This window comes from Phytophthora infestans, genomic scaffold (genome assembly GCF_000142945.1).
Source record: "Phytophthora infestans T30-4 supercont1.1 genomic scaffold, whole genome shotgun sequence".
NCBI classification, from domain to species: Eukaryota; Oomycota; class Peronosporomycetes; order Peronosporales; family Peronosporaceae; genus Phytophthora; species Phytophthora infestans.
Window position 1 is genome coordinate 5,186,158 of NW_003303758.1, and position 19,149 is coordinate 5,205,306.

The window sequence follows — 19,149 nt, forward strand, 5'->3', positions numbered from 1 at the left end:
GAGAAATAACGCCAACAACACAGTAGCCAGAGGCATCTGTTGTTACGATGAAACGTTTCTCGTAATCCGGTAACTGCAACACGGGTGCTTCTTGAAAAGCGGATTTGATTTCCTCAAACGAACGCGTCTGTTCTGGACCCCAGCTCCAGACATGTTCTTTCTTGACAAGAGAACCAAGAGGCAACGCAATAATGGCGTGATCACGGATAAAGCGACGGTAATAACCTGCGAGACCCAAAAAGCTTTGTAGTTGCTTTTAGTTTACTGGCGTAGGCCACTTTGCAATCGCTTCAGTCTTGCGAGTATCAACAGCAAGTCCTTTGGCCGAAATCGTATGGCCGAGAAACTTAACTTCAGCCTGACCAAAGTGACACTTCGAGAGATGACAGAACAATTTCTCACGATGTAGAACCTCGAAGAGAGTTTGAAGATGCTCAACATGCTCTTCCAGACTGATGGAAAAGACACAAATGTCATCCAAGTAGACAACAATGCATCGGTACTTCGCAAAGAGTACCCTCATGAGGCGAGACCAAACACCAGGCATACTGGCCAATCCCATAGGAGCTACACACCACTGGTAAGTTTCAGCGTGCGTGCGAAAGGCGGTATACTTGCGACTCTTGAGCGCGATACGCATCTGGTGATATCCTTGAGCCAAATCAAGAACTGAAAAGATGACACAACCAGACACCTGACCAAAGAGTTCGTCGATGCGAGGCAGTGGAATCTTTGGAACAATCGACTGCGAGTTCACATAGCGATAGTCGATGACCCAGCGGATAGGCAAAGTCGAGTTGCCAGAGCGTACCCACTCAGAGCGAAACAGCCGATGTCCAGAAGTAGGATCTATCTTTGGAATCCCAAAGATGTTGGACACCCAAGGAGAATCAGAAACTTCGATCCATCCTTTCTTTAGCTTCTCTGCAACGAAGAGATCCAGTGCACCCTGCTCAACCTTATACAGGCGGAACGGAGCACGGCTACTTGGAACAGCATCAGGTTTCATGTGGAGTTCGAAATCCACACGACGTGAAGGCGGTAAACCATCCGGTAAAGTTTCCGGAAAGACGTCAGTAAAACGCTTCAATAAGTGAGTGATCGGAACAGGAGTCGACTCACTAACTGGCGTGACCGCACAAATTTTGACATGATACACTTCCTTGTACACATGTTTCTTCACATTACGTTTAAAGTCAACAGCAGCAATCTCTTCAGCTGCTTGACTAGCAAGCGTTGATGGAGGTGCACAAGACACACTTGGAAACGAAATCTCATGCGAACGCCAATTGATACATGGCTGAAACTTGGTAAACCAAGGTTTTCCCAAGATGACTTCATGGGCAGATCCAAGTGACCATTCCATGACTTGAAGTTCGAAACGGTAGCGACCGAATTCAATAGTCGCTTGACCTTTCTTCACAGAACGCGCTTTCGTAGAAGTTCCATCGAACCGAGTGACTTGTGCGACACCAGACGTAGCGGTGTTAGCGACTAAACCTGGGCGAACAACATTGCACGTAGCACCACTGTCAAACATGATAACGACAGGTTTTCCATCACAGGTCCCTTGTTTACGAATGAGTTCGTTCTCACGATGCATGGACGACAAGGTGGACGTGGAAATCCCTTCCACTTCAACAACCTCAACCTCGTCATCGGAACGGGTCATAGACGCTCGTTCAGCAGCAGCAGCAGTTGTAGGAGAGGAAGAATAAAAGTTCGCGGCAGATTGCTCGTGACGGTACTTTCGAGCATACTTCTCCTTGTTCTTCAACTTGAAGCACTGCTCAATGACATGACAAGACTTCTTGCAGTAACGACATCGCTTGTTAGACGACGAAGAAGAAGCAGAACGGCGATTTCTAGTACTCCCTGAGTCAATTTCCATTGGCTCGAGTACGTTCTCCTGAACACGCATAGGCGTGGTTTGCTTTTGGTGCGAATTGTTGTTGGACTGAGAGCGTGATCGGTCCTGCGAAAAGAACGGTGTACGATAGTTCTTACCGCGGACATGATGCGATCGATCATACTCCAAAGCAATCTTCATTGCTTGCGACACTGTTGTACAGCGATGATATTGCACCTCTTCGCGCATAGGACTGACTAGTCCACGTGTGAAGTAAGTGATCTTGTCCAACTAACTGATGTCTGTCACTTGCATGATGGCTTCACGGAAGCGAGAGATGTAATCTTCCAAGCTAGAGCAATTTTTCTGCTTGAGCGCGTACAATTGATCACGCAAACGCTCTTGCAAATCCGGAGGCACAAATTCATCGGTCAAACGGGCCACAAGGTCCTGCATGTCCTTGATATCACGCTTGTTCAGCTTGTACCAAGCGGCAGCATTTCCTTTAAAGTTCGCAGTAGTAATGGCCAAAATTCGAGAATTTTGGTTGTCGTTTTGCCAATCGATGTTTCTGGAATCAAAGTACTGAGCAAGTTGCTCAAAGTACAAATCAACAGATTCTCCCATCTTGCCATATAATTCAGGCAGACGGATACCTTCCACTTTCACTTCACGCTTACTCATGGCTTCAAGCAGTTGTTGCTGCTTGTCAATTATTTCGATGAGTTTCTGCGTGATAGCGTCAGTAGACCATCCTTGAGGATTTAAGGAAGTCATGGTTGATTGTCGAAAAATTTAGCGCTGAAGTGCCGAAAAGGTAGTCAGGTACAGGTGGACATCGACGAGGGGTGCATGTACTGAATTAATCCGGTTCTTATAGACCAGACACTTACAGTACACACGCAATCAACGATAACGCTGATGAAGGATGCGACGTTAGGTACGGGTACTAACTTGATCCGGTTCTTCTAGACCAGACGCTTATGTGGTGTAGTGATTTCTCCGTAGTTGCGGATTATCACCCGTCGACAAAGACGTGACACCGCCCAAGTTGCTCATGCGACGAACCCTCGGTCAGGTGATGTACGGAGACGCCAAGGTGCAAGGGACTCGACGGCGTCACCTCCGAGTTTCCAACAAGTATCGGATACGGCCCTATGTCACTGAATCCAGGCTGTCCTTATTATTAATAATGGACTGGCCGGATTTGCATTCAGCGGACCATCTACGGTACGAACCCTCAGTGGCGGTTGGGATGAGTTCGCGGAATACTCAGCGACCTTTGGAAGACACGTTCACCGTCTGGGACAGGGCGCGGACCGTTAAAGATGCTCATGCGACAGTGCAGACGACGCTTGGCATGCAAGAAGATCCATAACGGATCATTGTTCATTTGATATTTGTATACTTGATTAGGACTTCTTATTAGGAATAGACCCGAAAGGGTAAGCTTAAATACAGAACAGAATTTCCACTCAAGCACACAGAGCGACGTCCGGCTTCAAGGTAAGCGTCAGGTCAAGCTTGTTTGAGTGTGTTATGCCTGTCGGTGAGCTCGAAGCTCTGTAGCGAGGGTTCATCCGGCAAGGCCAAGAGACTTTGTGTATTGGCCGATTATTATCGGGAGGTTTTACGTGACGGCTTATTGTTGCCTATTTGCACGACTGGGAGTGCTTGAATTGCCTCCCTTTTATTTCTTCCAGCCGAGTGTTGAACACTCGATGATCTCGTAAAAGGCTTACCCGTGCCTGGTACCCTTCCGCTGTTGGGACCACGAGGATTCAAAACACCTGCTAGCTTTGCTCGTGCTAGTAGCGTGTTCTTATTTAACTGGTTGGCCTATATAAGTAGTTTACAAGGTCCAGTTTGTCCCGGTGCAAGGGCAGAACTGGGGTCTTCAGGTCCGCCCGAACGATCGTTTACTATCCTAGTAGACGTATTGTTGTGGGAACATCCTAACTACATCTGTAGCTAGAGTTCACGTGGGATTTCCAACACCACAACTGGTGCCGCGACCCGGGAACAGATTGTGACCATTGTGAACTGTTTGTATGGCCTTCCAGTTTACGAGCTACCAAGAGAAGAAGAACAAGAAAAAGACAAGAAACATGGCGAAAGGACAACCGACGGTACCAGTTACGCCTGCCAAGTCGGGCGGGGATCGCAACGAGAGTTCAAGCCCGGCTGCGCGCTTTGCAGCCGCCACCGAGCTTTCAGTGAGCTTCGACGACGAAGCGGACATTGGTCCTGACGCCCACGATTATGAAGATTACGAAGATAAGACGCCGGCTCCAGAGCCAGGCGCAGCGACGCCGGAGACGGCCACGCTATCATCGGGGCTGAGCGGGGCGACCAAGTCCCTTTCGAGGAACCCCGCCGACGAGCTCGATGATGTTGCGGGACCGGAACCGGCCTATGATGATTATGACGATGGGACCGAGGGTTTTAAACCTTCGGTGGCGAGTGCAAAGCATTCAGCACTGCTGAAGGCGTTTCGCCCACCTATCAACGGTGATACACCAACCGCCAAGCGCGTTTTCGACCGCGTACAAGCGCTGATGCAGAATGATGAGTGGATGCAGCTGTTCAAGCCCATCCCCAAGAAAAAGGCCGACTGGCCTGCGCTTGCGCAGGAACTTCAATACCCATTCAACTCGGTTTCGACTAGTCAAGTTGCCGAGGATTCAGTCTCGCTACTGTTGTCGCTGGGGTTCGAGAACGAGACGTACCCATCGACGATGTCGCTCCAGGATTGGAGTCCACATGAAGCCGGAGCTGCTCTCCAGAAATGGAAGAAGAAGCTTCGGAAGGCGTTTGGCGCCGTTGGCATCAATGCCGGAAAAAAAGCAGCCTGTGAGTCGACCGATGATTCAAGATGAAGATCCGTCTAAGATTCCACTGTCGCCGACGCCCCAACGACTCGTTCGTACTCCTCCGACCAAGCGTGGAGCTGAGCGTGGTGCCTTTGGCACTACCGAAGCTTCACCGTACTTTCAAGACTCACACATGGTTACGCCACGTTCGGAGAGCCGTATGCAACGTATTTACGCAAGTAACGAGGATTCGTTCGGTCGCCGAGGCGGTGCGCGAGCTCCCAAAGATGGTGCCGGACGTCGTCAAGTCGACAGCGATGGTTCGTCCAGTGACGATGACATTTTGGTGCGTACATTCGACGAGGAAGATCCTCAACTCGAGTTGATGCGTCAGACGAATGAGCTAGCGACGCTGAACGACGTGGACCCAACACCGAGGATTGAAATGGCTTCGCACCGACCGCTGGATCGCATCACGCCGTTCTCAGGCTCTCGCAACAAGAGCGAGAACTGTATGCAGTGGCTCCGTGGGTTCGTCTATGAAATGACTGGAACCCACACAGATGCCGATAAATGGTGCATTCCATTTGAGCTAAGTCTCCGGGACGAAGCCATTCATTGGTTCCGTCAACTTCCGAAGAAGACGAAGCGCAAGTGGAAGCTGCTGAGCGATGCGTTCATCCGCTACTACTCCTCGCAGTTCACGCAGACGGCACTGTCGCGTTACTACTCCGCCAAGCGGGAACGAAATGAACATCTGTGCGACTACATAAACAGGCTGAACGGCTACGCTCGGACCGCCCGTCTACACTTTGAGAAGAGTGGTCGCGACGCGAAAGAACACGTACAGCAGTTCCTGGCAACGTGCGACGATGACAAACTAGCGGAGAGTCTCTACCACGCTCGAGTCGCCGACATTCACGAGCTCGAAGAGATCATCGAAGATGTTCTCAAGGGCAAGGAGAGAATGGCCAAGCGTGACAGTGAGTACCGATACTCTAAGAGTCGTGATACGCGACGCGACGATGGGTACGCCCGCAACAGCCGGCGTGATGACCGTCGTCGCGATGACAACCGCAACAAACCAAGAGTGACACATATTGAAGCTACGGTGGACGACCTACTAGCTGAATTAGAAGGTCGTGAAGCTGCTCAAGGAGGCAACGAGTATTCAAACGAAGATCCGAACGCTTACGACAATGTCCAAGATGAGTACAACGACTTTCAGCCCGATAATACGGATGGCGATTTCTCATTGGATGAAAACGACCGATACCTCGCTGCTGCTAACGAAAACGAGCGCCGTGCAGCTGCTGAAGGCACCTACGCACGTTCGGACAACCGTCAACCGCGTAGAAACACGCCTGATCGCGAGAATGGCTTCAATCAAGATCGCCGAAGTAGTGACCGTGGGTTCAATCAGGACCAACGCGGTCGACGTGACTTCAACCGCGACAACCGACGCCCACAGTACGGACCATGCGCGGTGTGCGGTGGCATGAGTCACTCCGCCCACTACTGTAACAAGCGATGCAAGTTCTGCAAGCAGCTTCACGATGCTGGACAATGCGAACTTTTCCGCAACTTCCAAGACCTTGCCAAATTTGTGCGCACCAAAGGCACGAAGGAGGAACTCCCGCCAGAGCTCAAGGCCGTCGTTCAAGAACGTCATTTAAACTAGGCAGCCCGCCAACTACAACTGGGTTGGTCCCTATCGGGCTGCCACAGTTAACCGAGCCTTCAATGGAAGCAGAGTGTATCTTTGCTTTCATGGGGCAGAGTGAATGGCCTGATAAATACGTAACAAGTGTGAACTCGACGGAAAATGAAAAGGAGAGGAGTAGAATCCTCGGTGGAGGTGTTGGAGAAATAGTGGAGTGTGCTGATGCTGATGAGGGCACCAACGAGGGTTCGCTCGGCTTGGTTTCGAGTGCAGCACGAAACGAGCCCAAGGGTCACTCCAAGATGATGAAGTTGAACCCTGGCGAGAGACAGGGGTGGTGGTCGGCCAAGAAATTCGACCGACGGATCAGAATGAGAGCTCTGGTGCAAGGCGCTGCGAACGACCAGCGAACGAGGATCCTCCTCGACACAGGAGCGAACGTTAGTGTGATCACTGACGCCTTTGCCAAGAAGTTGCGACTCCGAGATGTACCTGATCACGGACGCCGCATTGACATTCAAGGAATCAACGAAGGCAAGGTGTCTACGACGCGACGAGCGTGCGTCAAGATTACGCTCGGATGGGAGATGGTGTACGAGTTTGAGATGTGGGTAATGGCGCATAGTGCAGGCGTCGACGTGGTACTCGGGACCGACTATATGATCCCAGCCGGGATCCGGTTGGACCTGTTCCACGGCGCGGCGCAATTACCGCACGAAGTCCAAATCCCGCTGATAAAGACCAAGAACATGATCGACAGCGAAGAATACGGCTCCCATGTTAACGCCGGGCCACCCGAGCGGTTGGACATTCAAGCGCACGAGTGGCGAGAATATCGACTAGCGAAGCGTCAAGTCGGGCTGGAAGAAAACGTACTGTGGGTTCGTCGAACGAACAAGCTAATCCCGTCAGTGACGAGGTTTCGACGTGGACGGCCTCAGAGCATTCGATTGACCAACGTGTCTGATCGAACTGTGTACCTACCAGCACATGACTCGATCGCGATGTGGATTCCAGATGGGGATTTGCCACGAGGTGACGGCTATGTGCGTCTGGAGTCCAAGAAGTACCAAGACTGGCAAGTGTTGGCCTACGAAGGTTGTAGAGACCGCGAGCTCTTTCAGCGTGAATGCGAAATCTACGAACAATGGCTTGCAACTCAGCCTTCAGCAGTTGATCGGCCATACTACCCAGAACCCAGTGGAGTGCTACCACGACCTCTAGAAGACTCGCTAGTGGATTCTAGTGATCGTCTGACATGTGCAGAGCGCTGGGCACTGATCCTGGAAGAACGCGAACGAGTGGAAGCCTGTCTGGCGTCTGGGGTGACAGCCGGGGATTTGGCCGACGGTCAGCCTTCCGCAGAACCTTTGGACACGTGCACGACAACCCATGGCGGAATAACGCGAGCGAAGCCTCGGTAGTGCGTACACACGAACTACTGAGACCGGTGAACGTGGTACATACGCCAACGAGTGTTAGTGTCCAGTCAGGGGTGACCACGGAAGCGACAAGCAACGGCACTGGATTGAATGGAGTCACCCGTTTTGACGAAGCTGTCCCGGCCTTGTGTGTCACCAAATCTGCGAACGAGCCACCGGTGGTTGATCCAGAGGATACAGGCATCGCGCAGAAGGTGATGAGTACGGCACCGAGTATTCATTGCAAGATTGGTGCGAATTCCGAAATGTCAAGACAGCGGCAGATCGAGGAGCGGAACAAAAGCCAACAACCCAATATGTCGGCGGCCCACGCATTCAATATTGCGAACGACGACTCGGCAGGTGGCCCAGAGATGGGAAACCAGGATGGGAAGGAGATGGACCAAGTACCGACTGTTGAAATCGAAACGGATGGCAATGTTGAGTCAAGAGAAGAATCCGTAGCGGCGTTGGACGGAACATACATCTCGGTTGCTCGAGTGTTAGCAACCGAGGGAAATGAAGCAACGGAGGATACGAGAAATGATTTCTACGAACACCAAGCTAACAACATTGGCTTGGAAGACTACGCGAAGGAGCTGGCATTCCTGCCGGACCTGACCGAAGAGATCAACACGACAATTGACTACACTGCGCCTAATGTTGCTGATCCTGAGCTGTCGACTGAACGCCGAGAACGTCTAGTCGCGACGCTAAAGAACCACGAGCACATCCTGATTGCTAGTGGTAACGCACTGCCGCCGCCAGCCTACGGAGCGGTATGCGATATCGACACACAGGGGCACGCCCCAATTAAACAGCGTGCCCGGCGCGTGCCGCTGCGATTTCTCGGCAAGCTGTACGAGCTGCTGCGCGCTTTATTGCGTACAGGACTGATCGTCTTCTCAGACAGTCCATGGGCATCGCCGATCGTGATTGTGAGGAAAAAGAACGGGCTGGACATCCGGCTCTGCATTGATTACAAGATGGTGAATGCTATCACCGCGATCATGGAGTATGCAATGCCGCTAGTCAACGACCTGTTAGCAGATCTCGAGCGCTACCTATGGTTCTGCTCGCTGGATGCAGCAAGCGGCTTCTGGGCGGTCATGATGACCTTGCGAGCGCGTAAAGTGTCAGCGTTCGTCTGCGCACTAGGACATTTTGAGTGGTTACGCATGCCCTTTGGGTTAAAGAACGCGCCGATGATCTACCAGCGTATGATTGACAACGCACTCTGGGGGTTCGTTCAACCTAAAGGAGGTTGGTTTGAATACTCGGAGAGGATGCTTTTAGCTGAAGAACAGGCCAAGGAACAACGTGGGCCAAGCGCCGAGAATTCGTTTCAAACGAACTTCGCGGCAGACCGCGAAGCACCGGTAGAGACCGACCCTGTACTACAACTCGTCAACAGCCCCGTCGCTGACATGTTTACGAACGGGGAGCCAGACGAATCATCGCTGGTACCTGTATTTGGTCGACGGTCGTTTGTGGATGACATTTGCTTCGGTGGCGAGGATTTCGACAGCTGCCTAGCGACGCTGGACCGATTTCTAGCAAGATTCGCACAGTGTCGGATTAGCATTAGCTTCACCAAGAGCATCTTTTGCCAACCCAAGGTGGACTTTCTGTCGCATAAAATTTCGCCAGAAGGTATCAGAGCTGACCCCAAGAAGCTTGCGGCCATCACCGAGCTTTCGTTTCCAACGAGCAAGAAGGGCATGCAGTCGTTTCTTGGAGCGGTTAATTACTACAGCCGCTTCATTCAAGACTTCGCGGTCTACGGTGCGGCGCTGTACCAGCTCAAGGATGAAGACTTTGTCGTTCCTTCGAAAGATTGAAGACGAGTGTTTCACATTCACCCATCCTCAGGCACTTCGATCGGTCGAAAGAAGTTCACGTCATGCTCTTTGCGAATGGATGGGCGTTGAGCACTACGCTAATGCAAGAACATGAAGGCAAGTTACACCCCGTACGGTTCCTCGGTCGGGTGCTCAAGGAGGCTGAGATGAACTACCATCCTGCTGAGAAGGAAGTTTTGGCGTTACTTCTGCTGTTGAAGATCTGTTACGTCCAGCTGGCAGGAAAGACGCTACATGTCGATACACGATTCTCGACGTTAGAGTGGGTGCATAAGTCGAAGTCTCTCTTCGGACGCGCGGTCCAGTTCGCAGTGCTGCTATTGCAGTGGCACCTTAAGGTGCAGCGCGTGAAAGAGAAGGATGTCGCCTTTGCGCAGCTACTGCAGTCAAGCATCACGAGCTTCGTTGACCTGGAGGACTCGCTCGCGCCGGTGGCACCTCCAAACAAGGGTTCCCCGACGGTTCGAATGGACCCCGCGTTGCTGTACGCCAGGCTTTCCCGTAATTACAGCGGATTCGTCATGTCTTTTGACGGATCAGCGAAGACAGAGAAGTACGGTGGCTACGGGAGTTGTTCATGGGTGCTGTGGAGCCTTCCTGAGTGGAAGGTAGTGATTGCTGCAAACGCTTACCTCTCGGCCACCACGGTGAATGAGGCAGAGTACACAGGTATGATAAACGGTGTCAAGGCTGCTATTGCGCACGGTGCCGAGGATTTAGTCATCGTTGGGGACTCAAGGCTCGCGATTCAACAATCACTAGGGGTGATCGCATGCAGGAAGGAAACTTTGCTAGCGCTGCTGAATACTCACAAGGAACTCACGGCAAAGCTTCGATCAGTTAAATATCTTCACGTTGTACGAGAATACAACGCGGCCGCGGATTCGTTAGCCACTGAAGCGCTGGAATCGAGGGTCAGTCGGGTAATCTTGGCTGAAACTCGCAAGTCCGAATTGGCATCGCTGAACCGCATCCAGGAAATGATCTACGAGCCGGATGAAGACTCGGTAGATGTTTCGTCACGAGGAGCAGAGCGTCAAGTACATGTACTGTCAGGCAGCGAGTCTTCAAAGTGGAAAACTTTCGAAAATTTCGTGGTTGATTACAGCTCACCAAAGTGCGATTATGGTAATATAGCAGTGATGACTCGGCGACAGACGAAAGCCAAGAAACGCGTCAGGTTTGCAGATGAACACTCGGAGGATGTCTCAAAAGCACAAGAACAGAATGAAGAACGACGAGAGACGTCCACCGAAGATTCATTCGGCGAAGATTTGCCAGACCATCCTCACAAGACTGTACCAGCGGCATTTCCCATTGCGGAAGATGTTGACCCAGTAGCGATACAGCGGGAACGACGCAGACGGATACTGGTGGCACAAGACGAGGAGCAGAAGTGGTTTAACATCAAGAAGGTGCTTCAGGGCCAAGCACAAGAGCTGAGTTACAAAGAAGCTCGAAATGCTTGGAAATACGCTGACCGGTTCGTGTTATCAGAAGACGGCGTGCTTCACTATCTTGGATTTAATCGTCGATACGACCACGGTTGGCAAGAGGAGACCAAGCTGCGGCTTGTGGTACCGACAACGATGATTCAAGAGGTCTTGCAGAACTGTCACGACTCGCTGGAAGGAGGACATCAAGGTGTGGTGAGAACGTTCCATCGCGCTAAGTCCGATTATTATTGGATCGGCTTGTACGCTGACGTGGAGAAGCATGTGAGGTCATGTCCAGATTGCAGCTTGAGTAAAAGCCGTCCGCAGCTTCGTGGATACTCACCTGGCAACGTACTAGCCGAACGACCTTTCCAGATCGTCTCGATGGATTTTGTGTTACCACTACCGAAATCTCGCAGGGGCAACACGGCGTTGCTCCTATTTCAGTGCTCGTTCACGGGCTTCGTTATTGCCAAGGCTATGTCAGATACGACTGCACTGAGTGTTGCCCAAGTGTTCGAAGAATGTGTGTACCGACGGTTCGGAGCCCCATCATTAATACGGCATGACCGCGACCCACGCTTCATGAGCGAGGTGTTCCAAGCGTTCGCAGAGATGATGCAGTCAAGATCAAGAGCGACTTTGAGCTATAGGCCACAGGCTAATGGACAGCAGGAACGCTCGGTGAAGTCAGTGATGGGGTCCGTACGGGTGTACGCGGAAGACCCTCTACAGCAAGATTGGGACGAAATCGCGGAGAAGCTAGTATTTGCTATTAATACTTCTCAAGACACTACGAGAAAGGAAACGCCGTTTTACCTCGTTCATGGTTGGGATGCGCAGTCGACGTTGCGGGCAATGTCGTCATCACTCAAACGAGGACTCGGCAAGCAGTCTGACGCACTGGCGTGGCGGCGCGAGATCAATCGACAACATGAGGTCGCCCTCACTATGGCCAAAGATTATCAGGCTGTAGAAAAGGAGCGAAGGGCTAAAAAGCATAATGAGGCCCTGAGTCGACTGGAAAAAGCTGCTGTACCTCAACCAAGTGGAAACGAACACTCGGCGAACCCTCCAGAAGCTTCGGAAGAGATGGAAGATCCTGCAAGAGCTCCACCGAGATCTCTTTTTGAGATTGGGAGCCGGGCGTGGTTGTACATGGAACGCGTCAAACCGGGCTTGGCGAAGAAATTAGCTCACCAATGGCATGGACATTTTCGGATCAAGCGCAAGGTGGAAGAGTTTGCGTACGAGCTGGAACTGCCTGATCGAAGTGGGTATCGCTTTTACCCAGTAGTGCATGTGTCAAGACTTAAGGCTGTCAACGAATTCAACAGTCGACCGAACACTCGGTTGGTACTTGACACGACTAATGAAGCAAGACTTGACTTCGATGAGGAACTACTGCCTGAGGACAGCTGGGAACCAGACCAAGTTGCCGGTGAATATGAAGTCGAGGCCATCCTCGACGACAGAACACCACTAACGACGAGCACGGAGCGTGCTGTACGCGAGTTCAAAGTCAAGTGGGTTGGCTATGAAGATACAACTTGGGAACCATCATCAAACTTGTCATGTGGAGGTCTGCTGTACGACTATTTGCGAGCCAAGAAGAGCGAGAATCGGCTGCAGATGGCGCAAGTGGCGGACGAAGACTAGCGTGACTGGATCACGTATGCACGGTCCACAGGGCGATGCAGCCTGTGGTAACAGACGAAGAACGTTACTGCAACAACAAATTGTATATGCATTTGAAGAACAACATGAACATGATTACGCTGTGGAAATGGATTAAGAATAAGAAACCATGAATGCCGACCGCGGAGCGATCACTGAAAACGAAGTCACGCGGGACACCTCAACAGTTAGCTGAGATACTGGAGAACGTCGTAGAGCGTGCAGCGAGGATTCAAATCGATTCCAAGTGTCTGGCCGCGGTGGCCAAGAGTGTCAACGAAGCCGAGTCACCACTCTTCTTCTCCTCTTCATCAAGAATCTGAGCCTCGGCAGCTGGAGCTGAAGCCGGACCCTGTGAATCCTCGCTACCAGCTTCAGGAGGAGCAGCAGGAGCCATCTCCGCGGATTCAGCGACGACGGGGAGTGCTGCAGGGAGCTACCCGCAGAAAGTGAAGAGTCTGGGGCAGGAAGCGCCGAAGGACCAGTTGATGACGCCGCTGTCGGAGGAAGTGTAGCAGACTGAAGGGACGTTCGAACCCTCGGCCTTTCCCTCGTGAGAAACAAGTCGAGTAATGCGAGATGATGAGCAAGGTGCCGATGATTCAAGAGAAGGATGAGCTGACGTACCTCCAGCTGTTCACGTTCGCGACGTCTACGAGGATTGAGACGCTGAAAAGCGTCGGACACGGCTCGATTCAGACGCTTGGACATACGGTGGCGAGATGGTGAATTGAAGAATGAAGAAATGTCACAACGGGCACCAGTACCGTGGCTTCCATTGCGACAGGGGCAGTTGTGGTGTAGTGATTTCTCCGTGGTTGCGGATTATCACCCGTCGACAAAGACGTGACACCGCCCAAGTTGTTCAAGCGACGAACCCTCGGTCGGGTGATGTACGGAGACGCCAAGGTGCAAGGGACTCGACGGCGTCACCTCCGAGTTTTCAACAAGTATCGGATACGGCCCTATGTCACTGAATCCAGGCTGTCCTTATTATTAATAATGGACTGGCCGGATTCGCATTCAGCGGACCATCTACGGTACGAACCCTCAGCGGCGGTTGGGATGAGTTCGCGGAATACTCAGCGACCTTTGGAAGACACGTTCACCGTCTGGGACAGGGCGCGGACCGTTAAAGATGCTCATGCGACAGTGCAGACGACGCTTGGCATGCAAGAAGATCCATAACGGATCATTGTTCATTTGATATTTGTATACTTGATTAGGACTTCTTATTAGGAATAGACCCGAAAGGGTAAGCTTAAATACAGAACAGAATTTCCACTCAAGCACACAGAGCGACGTCCGGCTTCAAGGTAAGCGTCAGGTCAAGCTTGTTTGAGTGTGTTATGCCTGTCGGTGAGCTCGAAGCTCTGTAGCGAGGGTTCATCCGGCAAGGCCAAGAGACTTTGTGTATTGGCCGATTATTATCGGGAGGTTTTACGTGACGGCTTATTGCTGCCTATTTGCACGACTGGGAGTGCTTGAATTCCCTCCCTTTTATTTCTTCCAGCCGAGTGTTGAACACTCGATGATCTCGTAAAAGGCTTACCCGTGCCTGGTACCCTTCCGCTGTTGGGACCACGAGGATTCAAAACACCTGCTAGCTTTGCTCGTGCTAGTAGCGTGTTCTTATTTAACTGGTTGGCCTATATAAGTAGTTTACAAGGTCCAGTTTGTCCCGGTGCAAGGGCAGAACTGGGGTCTTCAGGTCCGCCCGAACGATCGTTTACTATCCTAGTAGACGTATTGTTGTGGGAACATCCTAACTACATCTGTAGCTAGAGTTCACGTGGGATTTCCAACACCACACTTAGTGCAGTACACACGCAAAAATTCAACACGGCAAGCCGTATGAAATGAGGTCGCAACGAAGAAATCCGACGAATGTGGAGAAGAACGACGACACACGCTCAACGAGCGGCTTTCCACGTGTCGCGTAGCGAATAGAGAATAAAGAACCCCCTCCCGGACGAAAAACAGCAACTGCTACCAGATGTGACGACTGGTGAGAGCAAGGCGCAGAGGAACAGCGACGACGAACGAGTCCCGTGGCGACGAGCGAAGCGGAGGAGGGTGGCGAGAGTCCAACGTTGGAGACTCGAAGGTAGGGCGTAGGAAGCTACTGATGTGCCTCGAAGAAGGTAAATTGGAAAGTGAGATTGAAATGGTTAGTTGTTTGTCGGCTACGAGGAAGTGCTTGTTAGCATTCCCTTGTATCCTATGTAAGTATATGTATTTCACTAAACTAGATTCTAAGTAGTCCTTGAGTCGAATCTTGAAGTAGCGTAGCGTAGTAGTGAGCCGCGGTTCATTTGAACCGGTCAGAATCTCCATAGTGAATTTAAATGAAAAAAATGACTGTCATTGAAGTTCCATGTTTGGCAATACTCGTCCAAACATGGTGATTGCCTTCCGGTCAGGCGTGTGTCTGCCTGGCCACTCATTGGCAACTTAAGAAGACAGTTGGCAGTCAGCAAAGACAAGTAGGAAGAAAATAGAAGAAAGTAGGACGCATTGGTACCAACGTCATGGCCATCGCTGGCTGTGACGTTGGTTCGTTGTTACACAAGCTGAGCTCGACTTCCTTACTTTTGCCAACGACGAACCTTTCGAGTCGTCATTGGCCGCGGCACCTTCGTCGCAATTGTGCTTTGGCATGGTTCTTGCGTTCGCTGAAATGGCTAGAAAGCAGCTTCTTTCGTTTTCTTCGTTGAGAGAATATCGGTCTAAAACTGTCAAGGAACTATTTTTATTCTATTGCATTAGGTCGCAGCCACATTTGTGCAATGAACCGTTTCACCGCTAGGTACCGTAATGCGTAAATCAATATGACACTGCATTATCGTAGAAACTCAGTTTGGCATCGTGATATTTGATTCTGCGTCATCAATGGAGCAAAAAAGTAAATTTCCTTCGATATGAGTAAAGTTAGGTGATAAAAACACGACGAATTAACGACGTTTACTAAGTACGTACCGTAGAATGTGACAGTGTGTATATTTTTGTAAGCCGATCGATCGAAATATCCACACTACGAATGCACTTATCTACACGAACTTGTCAAGCGTTGGCAACATCAATAGGGCCGTGTATTTTGAAGTCGCCGATTTGGTTTTCCTTGCCCACGTCGGCGTAGTTGCCCTGTTGACGATTCAGCTGAAATTGACGCCAGTTGAAACCGTGGTTGGCAATGTAAAAGAAGCCCCATTCACTTGCAGCTTTGCGTACACTGTCGACAATTTGACCCAATTTTTGTTGCTTGCTATCACGCAACGCAGCGTCGACTTCGGCGTCGGTGGAGGGCCCGATGAGGGTACCGATATCGATAACGGGAACTTGGCGGACGTCCATCTTGAGCACGAGTTAGCGAGTTGCAAAATGAGATTCGGTACTGCAGGAGCTCTGCCATGGAACCCTCGGCCATGACTTACGACTCATGAGCAGATGCGGATCCTTCGGACACACAGAAACGACTAACGCCACGCTCTTGACGCTGCCTTAATGGGAATACGGATTGGTCAGTTATAATTACCCCCGAGCTGAATACAACTTTGCATGCACACTTACGCTATCGTCTTGTTATTCATGGGATACAAGTATCACCCAACTTGGGTGACTTAAATCGGGTCTACTCGGACGCTGCAAGGCAGAATTGAAACGAGACTTGTAAAAAAAAGATTTATGCTACTGGTATAGAACAACTTTCGTCGCCGATTGCGTCGTGAAGCTTGTATAAGATCTCCTTTCCGGTACCAGCGTATAAACTTCCCTTTGTAAAGGTTTATCTGGCGTTAGCTTATGGGACGGTAGTTCGACACGTCCCCGTGCATAATTCACCTGCACGTTGTATGACACATACTATGAGGGACTGTAGAAAAACGTAGCTCAGGAACAACAATTGCCAGCACACCATGCAGTGCGGCAAGCAAGTCGTTCGGGTGATGTTAATAGTGAAGTTCTACACGTAGGAGAGCGGCGTCTGCAGCTTTTGATGAAGCACTTCAAGTTTACTTTGCGTGGATATTTAACCAATCATTTGCAACCCTGTCAGTAGTGCTGCCATTGATACGTAAGGGTATCGAAACCAAGACTACCGACCCAGCGTTCGTAAGTACACTGTTACGAATAGGTCGAGATCGTAACTTCGCATTTGTGCAACTACAGTAAACTATTATCTCGTGAATGATTCCTCAAAGAGTTCTGCAGCCTACAAGTTGGCAACGTCAACCGGTCCGTGGATCTTAAAGTCTCCAATCTGGATCTCCTTTCCACTGTCGGCGTAGTCGCCCTGGAAGCGAGCTAGCCGGAACTCGCGCCAGCTCAGTGGACGGTAATTGGCCTCTTCGTCCTGCTTCACGACAATTGGCTTGACCTGTGCCTTGTACGACGGATTGTAGAAGAACGGAGCCGAGAATCGATCTGCGCCTCCACTGGCCAGTACGCGGTGCAGCGGGGCGACAAACTTATCATTCGACCAGACTTGCACCATGTCGCCAATGTTGATCGTGTACGTTCCCTTACGTGAAGGCACTAGCGTCCACGTCTGTGACTCTCGGTGGAAAACTTGCAACGACGCCACATCATCGTCTTGAAGCAGCACTGTCAGTGCACCGGCGTCTGTATGGTGATACACCCCCATGGTCTTCTCGGGATCTGGAGCCACCGGGTAGTGGTTCAGTCTCAAGAAACTCGAGTTGTCACCGTGGAAAAACTGGTCAAAGAACGCCGGTTCCTCGCCCAATGCCACCGCAAATACTTTCAATAAACGACGCGAGATGTACTCCATTTGGTTAAAGTACACGACCATTTCTTGCCTAAATTGTGGCAGGTGCTTGTCCTCAAGCCACAAGTTCTGGTCGTCTCCTAGTCGCTCGTGCTTGTCACTCGCAGGGCCATCCTCATTGACCCCTGCGAAGTCAAGACACTCCTTCCAGTCTGTCTTGTTCTTGGTCAATTCGTCATCGAAGTAGCCTCTGGAGTTTGTGGCGCTACGCCGAATCGTGTTCTTGATTTCTTTCGGGAGGTTGAAGAATGAGCGCATTGCGGCCTGGAACTTGTCCACGTCCTTCTCGGGGAGGCCATGGTTGGCGATGTAGAAGAATCCCCATTCGCTCGCTGCAGCGCGGACGTGCTCGATGATCTTGCGGAGAGCTGTGTCCTTGACGTCACGCAGAGCGGCGTCCACCTCGGCGTCTGAGCGGAAGGCCATGAGGGCCTTGATGTCGACCACTGGCACTTGACGCACGTCCATCTTAAGTGTTCGGCGTGCGTGTTGCGGAATGAGTAATGACGTACGATGAGGGTGTGGAGACCTTGACCTGAATATTGAGTCAATACTCAGGTACGATTGACGCAGCGCAAATGGGACGCAGGATTGGCCACGTCGTCCCAATCAGCAAGGACAGTGTACATGTACTTTGACCAACTACAGTACTGCACCCCGTTTTTGTGCCCTTGGACCTTTGATATACTTCCGGATGTGATGCTCCTGAATCCAAATGAACAAATGGTTGTACTCTAGAATCTGATTTATTTGTAAATCTTGTATTGTCCACCCTTGCGTAAGCGGGTTGCAGTACTGTACTGGCGACTTAGGGACTGTAGACCGGCCGAATTTCACACCGGTAGTGTACTTAGCCGGTTCCAAATTTAGGTGTTCTCTGGATTTTATTTCCAGAGTTTTACCCAGAACTACTCTAAGTTCTAAAACTCAGATCCCAAACTAACGTTTTCTTCAAAAACCTTAGGGCGGTTGCTTCACCATTGGTTTTACATGTCAGTAAGGAGCTTAGCCTACTCAAAGTGTCAGAAAAAGGTACTTTCAATTTGTACAGATTGAAAAGTACCTTTTTCAAGAATAAATCTTATTAATAGCGTTCCTTATTGCCGAACTTTATAGCATACTCAAGTGTATGTACCTGTCAATTTATTCTATATAGTGTTTACGAGGATATCAGCTCCCATGTTTCCTAATTGACGCATTACTGTAAACTACTACGTACAGTACTGCACCCCGTTTTCGCGGGGGTAGACCATTTAAATAAATCTGATTTTTGCCAAACAAATTATAGCTTATTTGGATTTAGGATCATCACATCCGGAAGTTTATCAAAGGCTCAAGGGCGCGAAAAAGGGGTGCAGTCCTGTTTACCGAAGTAAATACGTAATCACACTGTGCGAGTCGCACGGCGACCATATTATAGGTTTAGATAAATATCCGCACTTATTCGACCTTACTTGAGTTTTGTAGGCGCCTAAAGTTGCCTATTACAGCATTTTCATTAATATGGACCAATCACAATAGCACAATTACCTATTTTTTGCTAACAATTTTAGGGGTAGGTGGGTAGCCAGCCAATCCGACGTATTAAGTCGATATGACACGAAAAATATGCGTATTTCGTTTAAAAAAGTAAGTGATGAAT

General features: G+C 50.5%; 1 protein-coding gene across 1 annotated transcript; it reads right to left on the reverse strand.

Annotated features, from left to right (window-relative positions):
* Positions 1-16,730: 16,730 nt before the first annotated feature.
* Positions 16,731-17,975, reverse strand: PITG_00871 (2OG-Fe(II) oxygenase superfamily protein; the record flags this gene model as incomplete). Its single annotated transcript, XM_002909373.1, has 1 exon — positions 16,731-17,975. One exon carries the CDS (start codon positions 17,973-17,975, stop codon positions 16,932-16,934), a length of 1,044 nt encoding a protein of 347 aa, XP_002909419.1.
* Between the last annotated feature and the right edge of the window lie 1,174 nt (positions 17,976-19,149).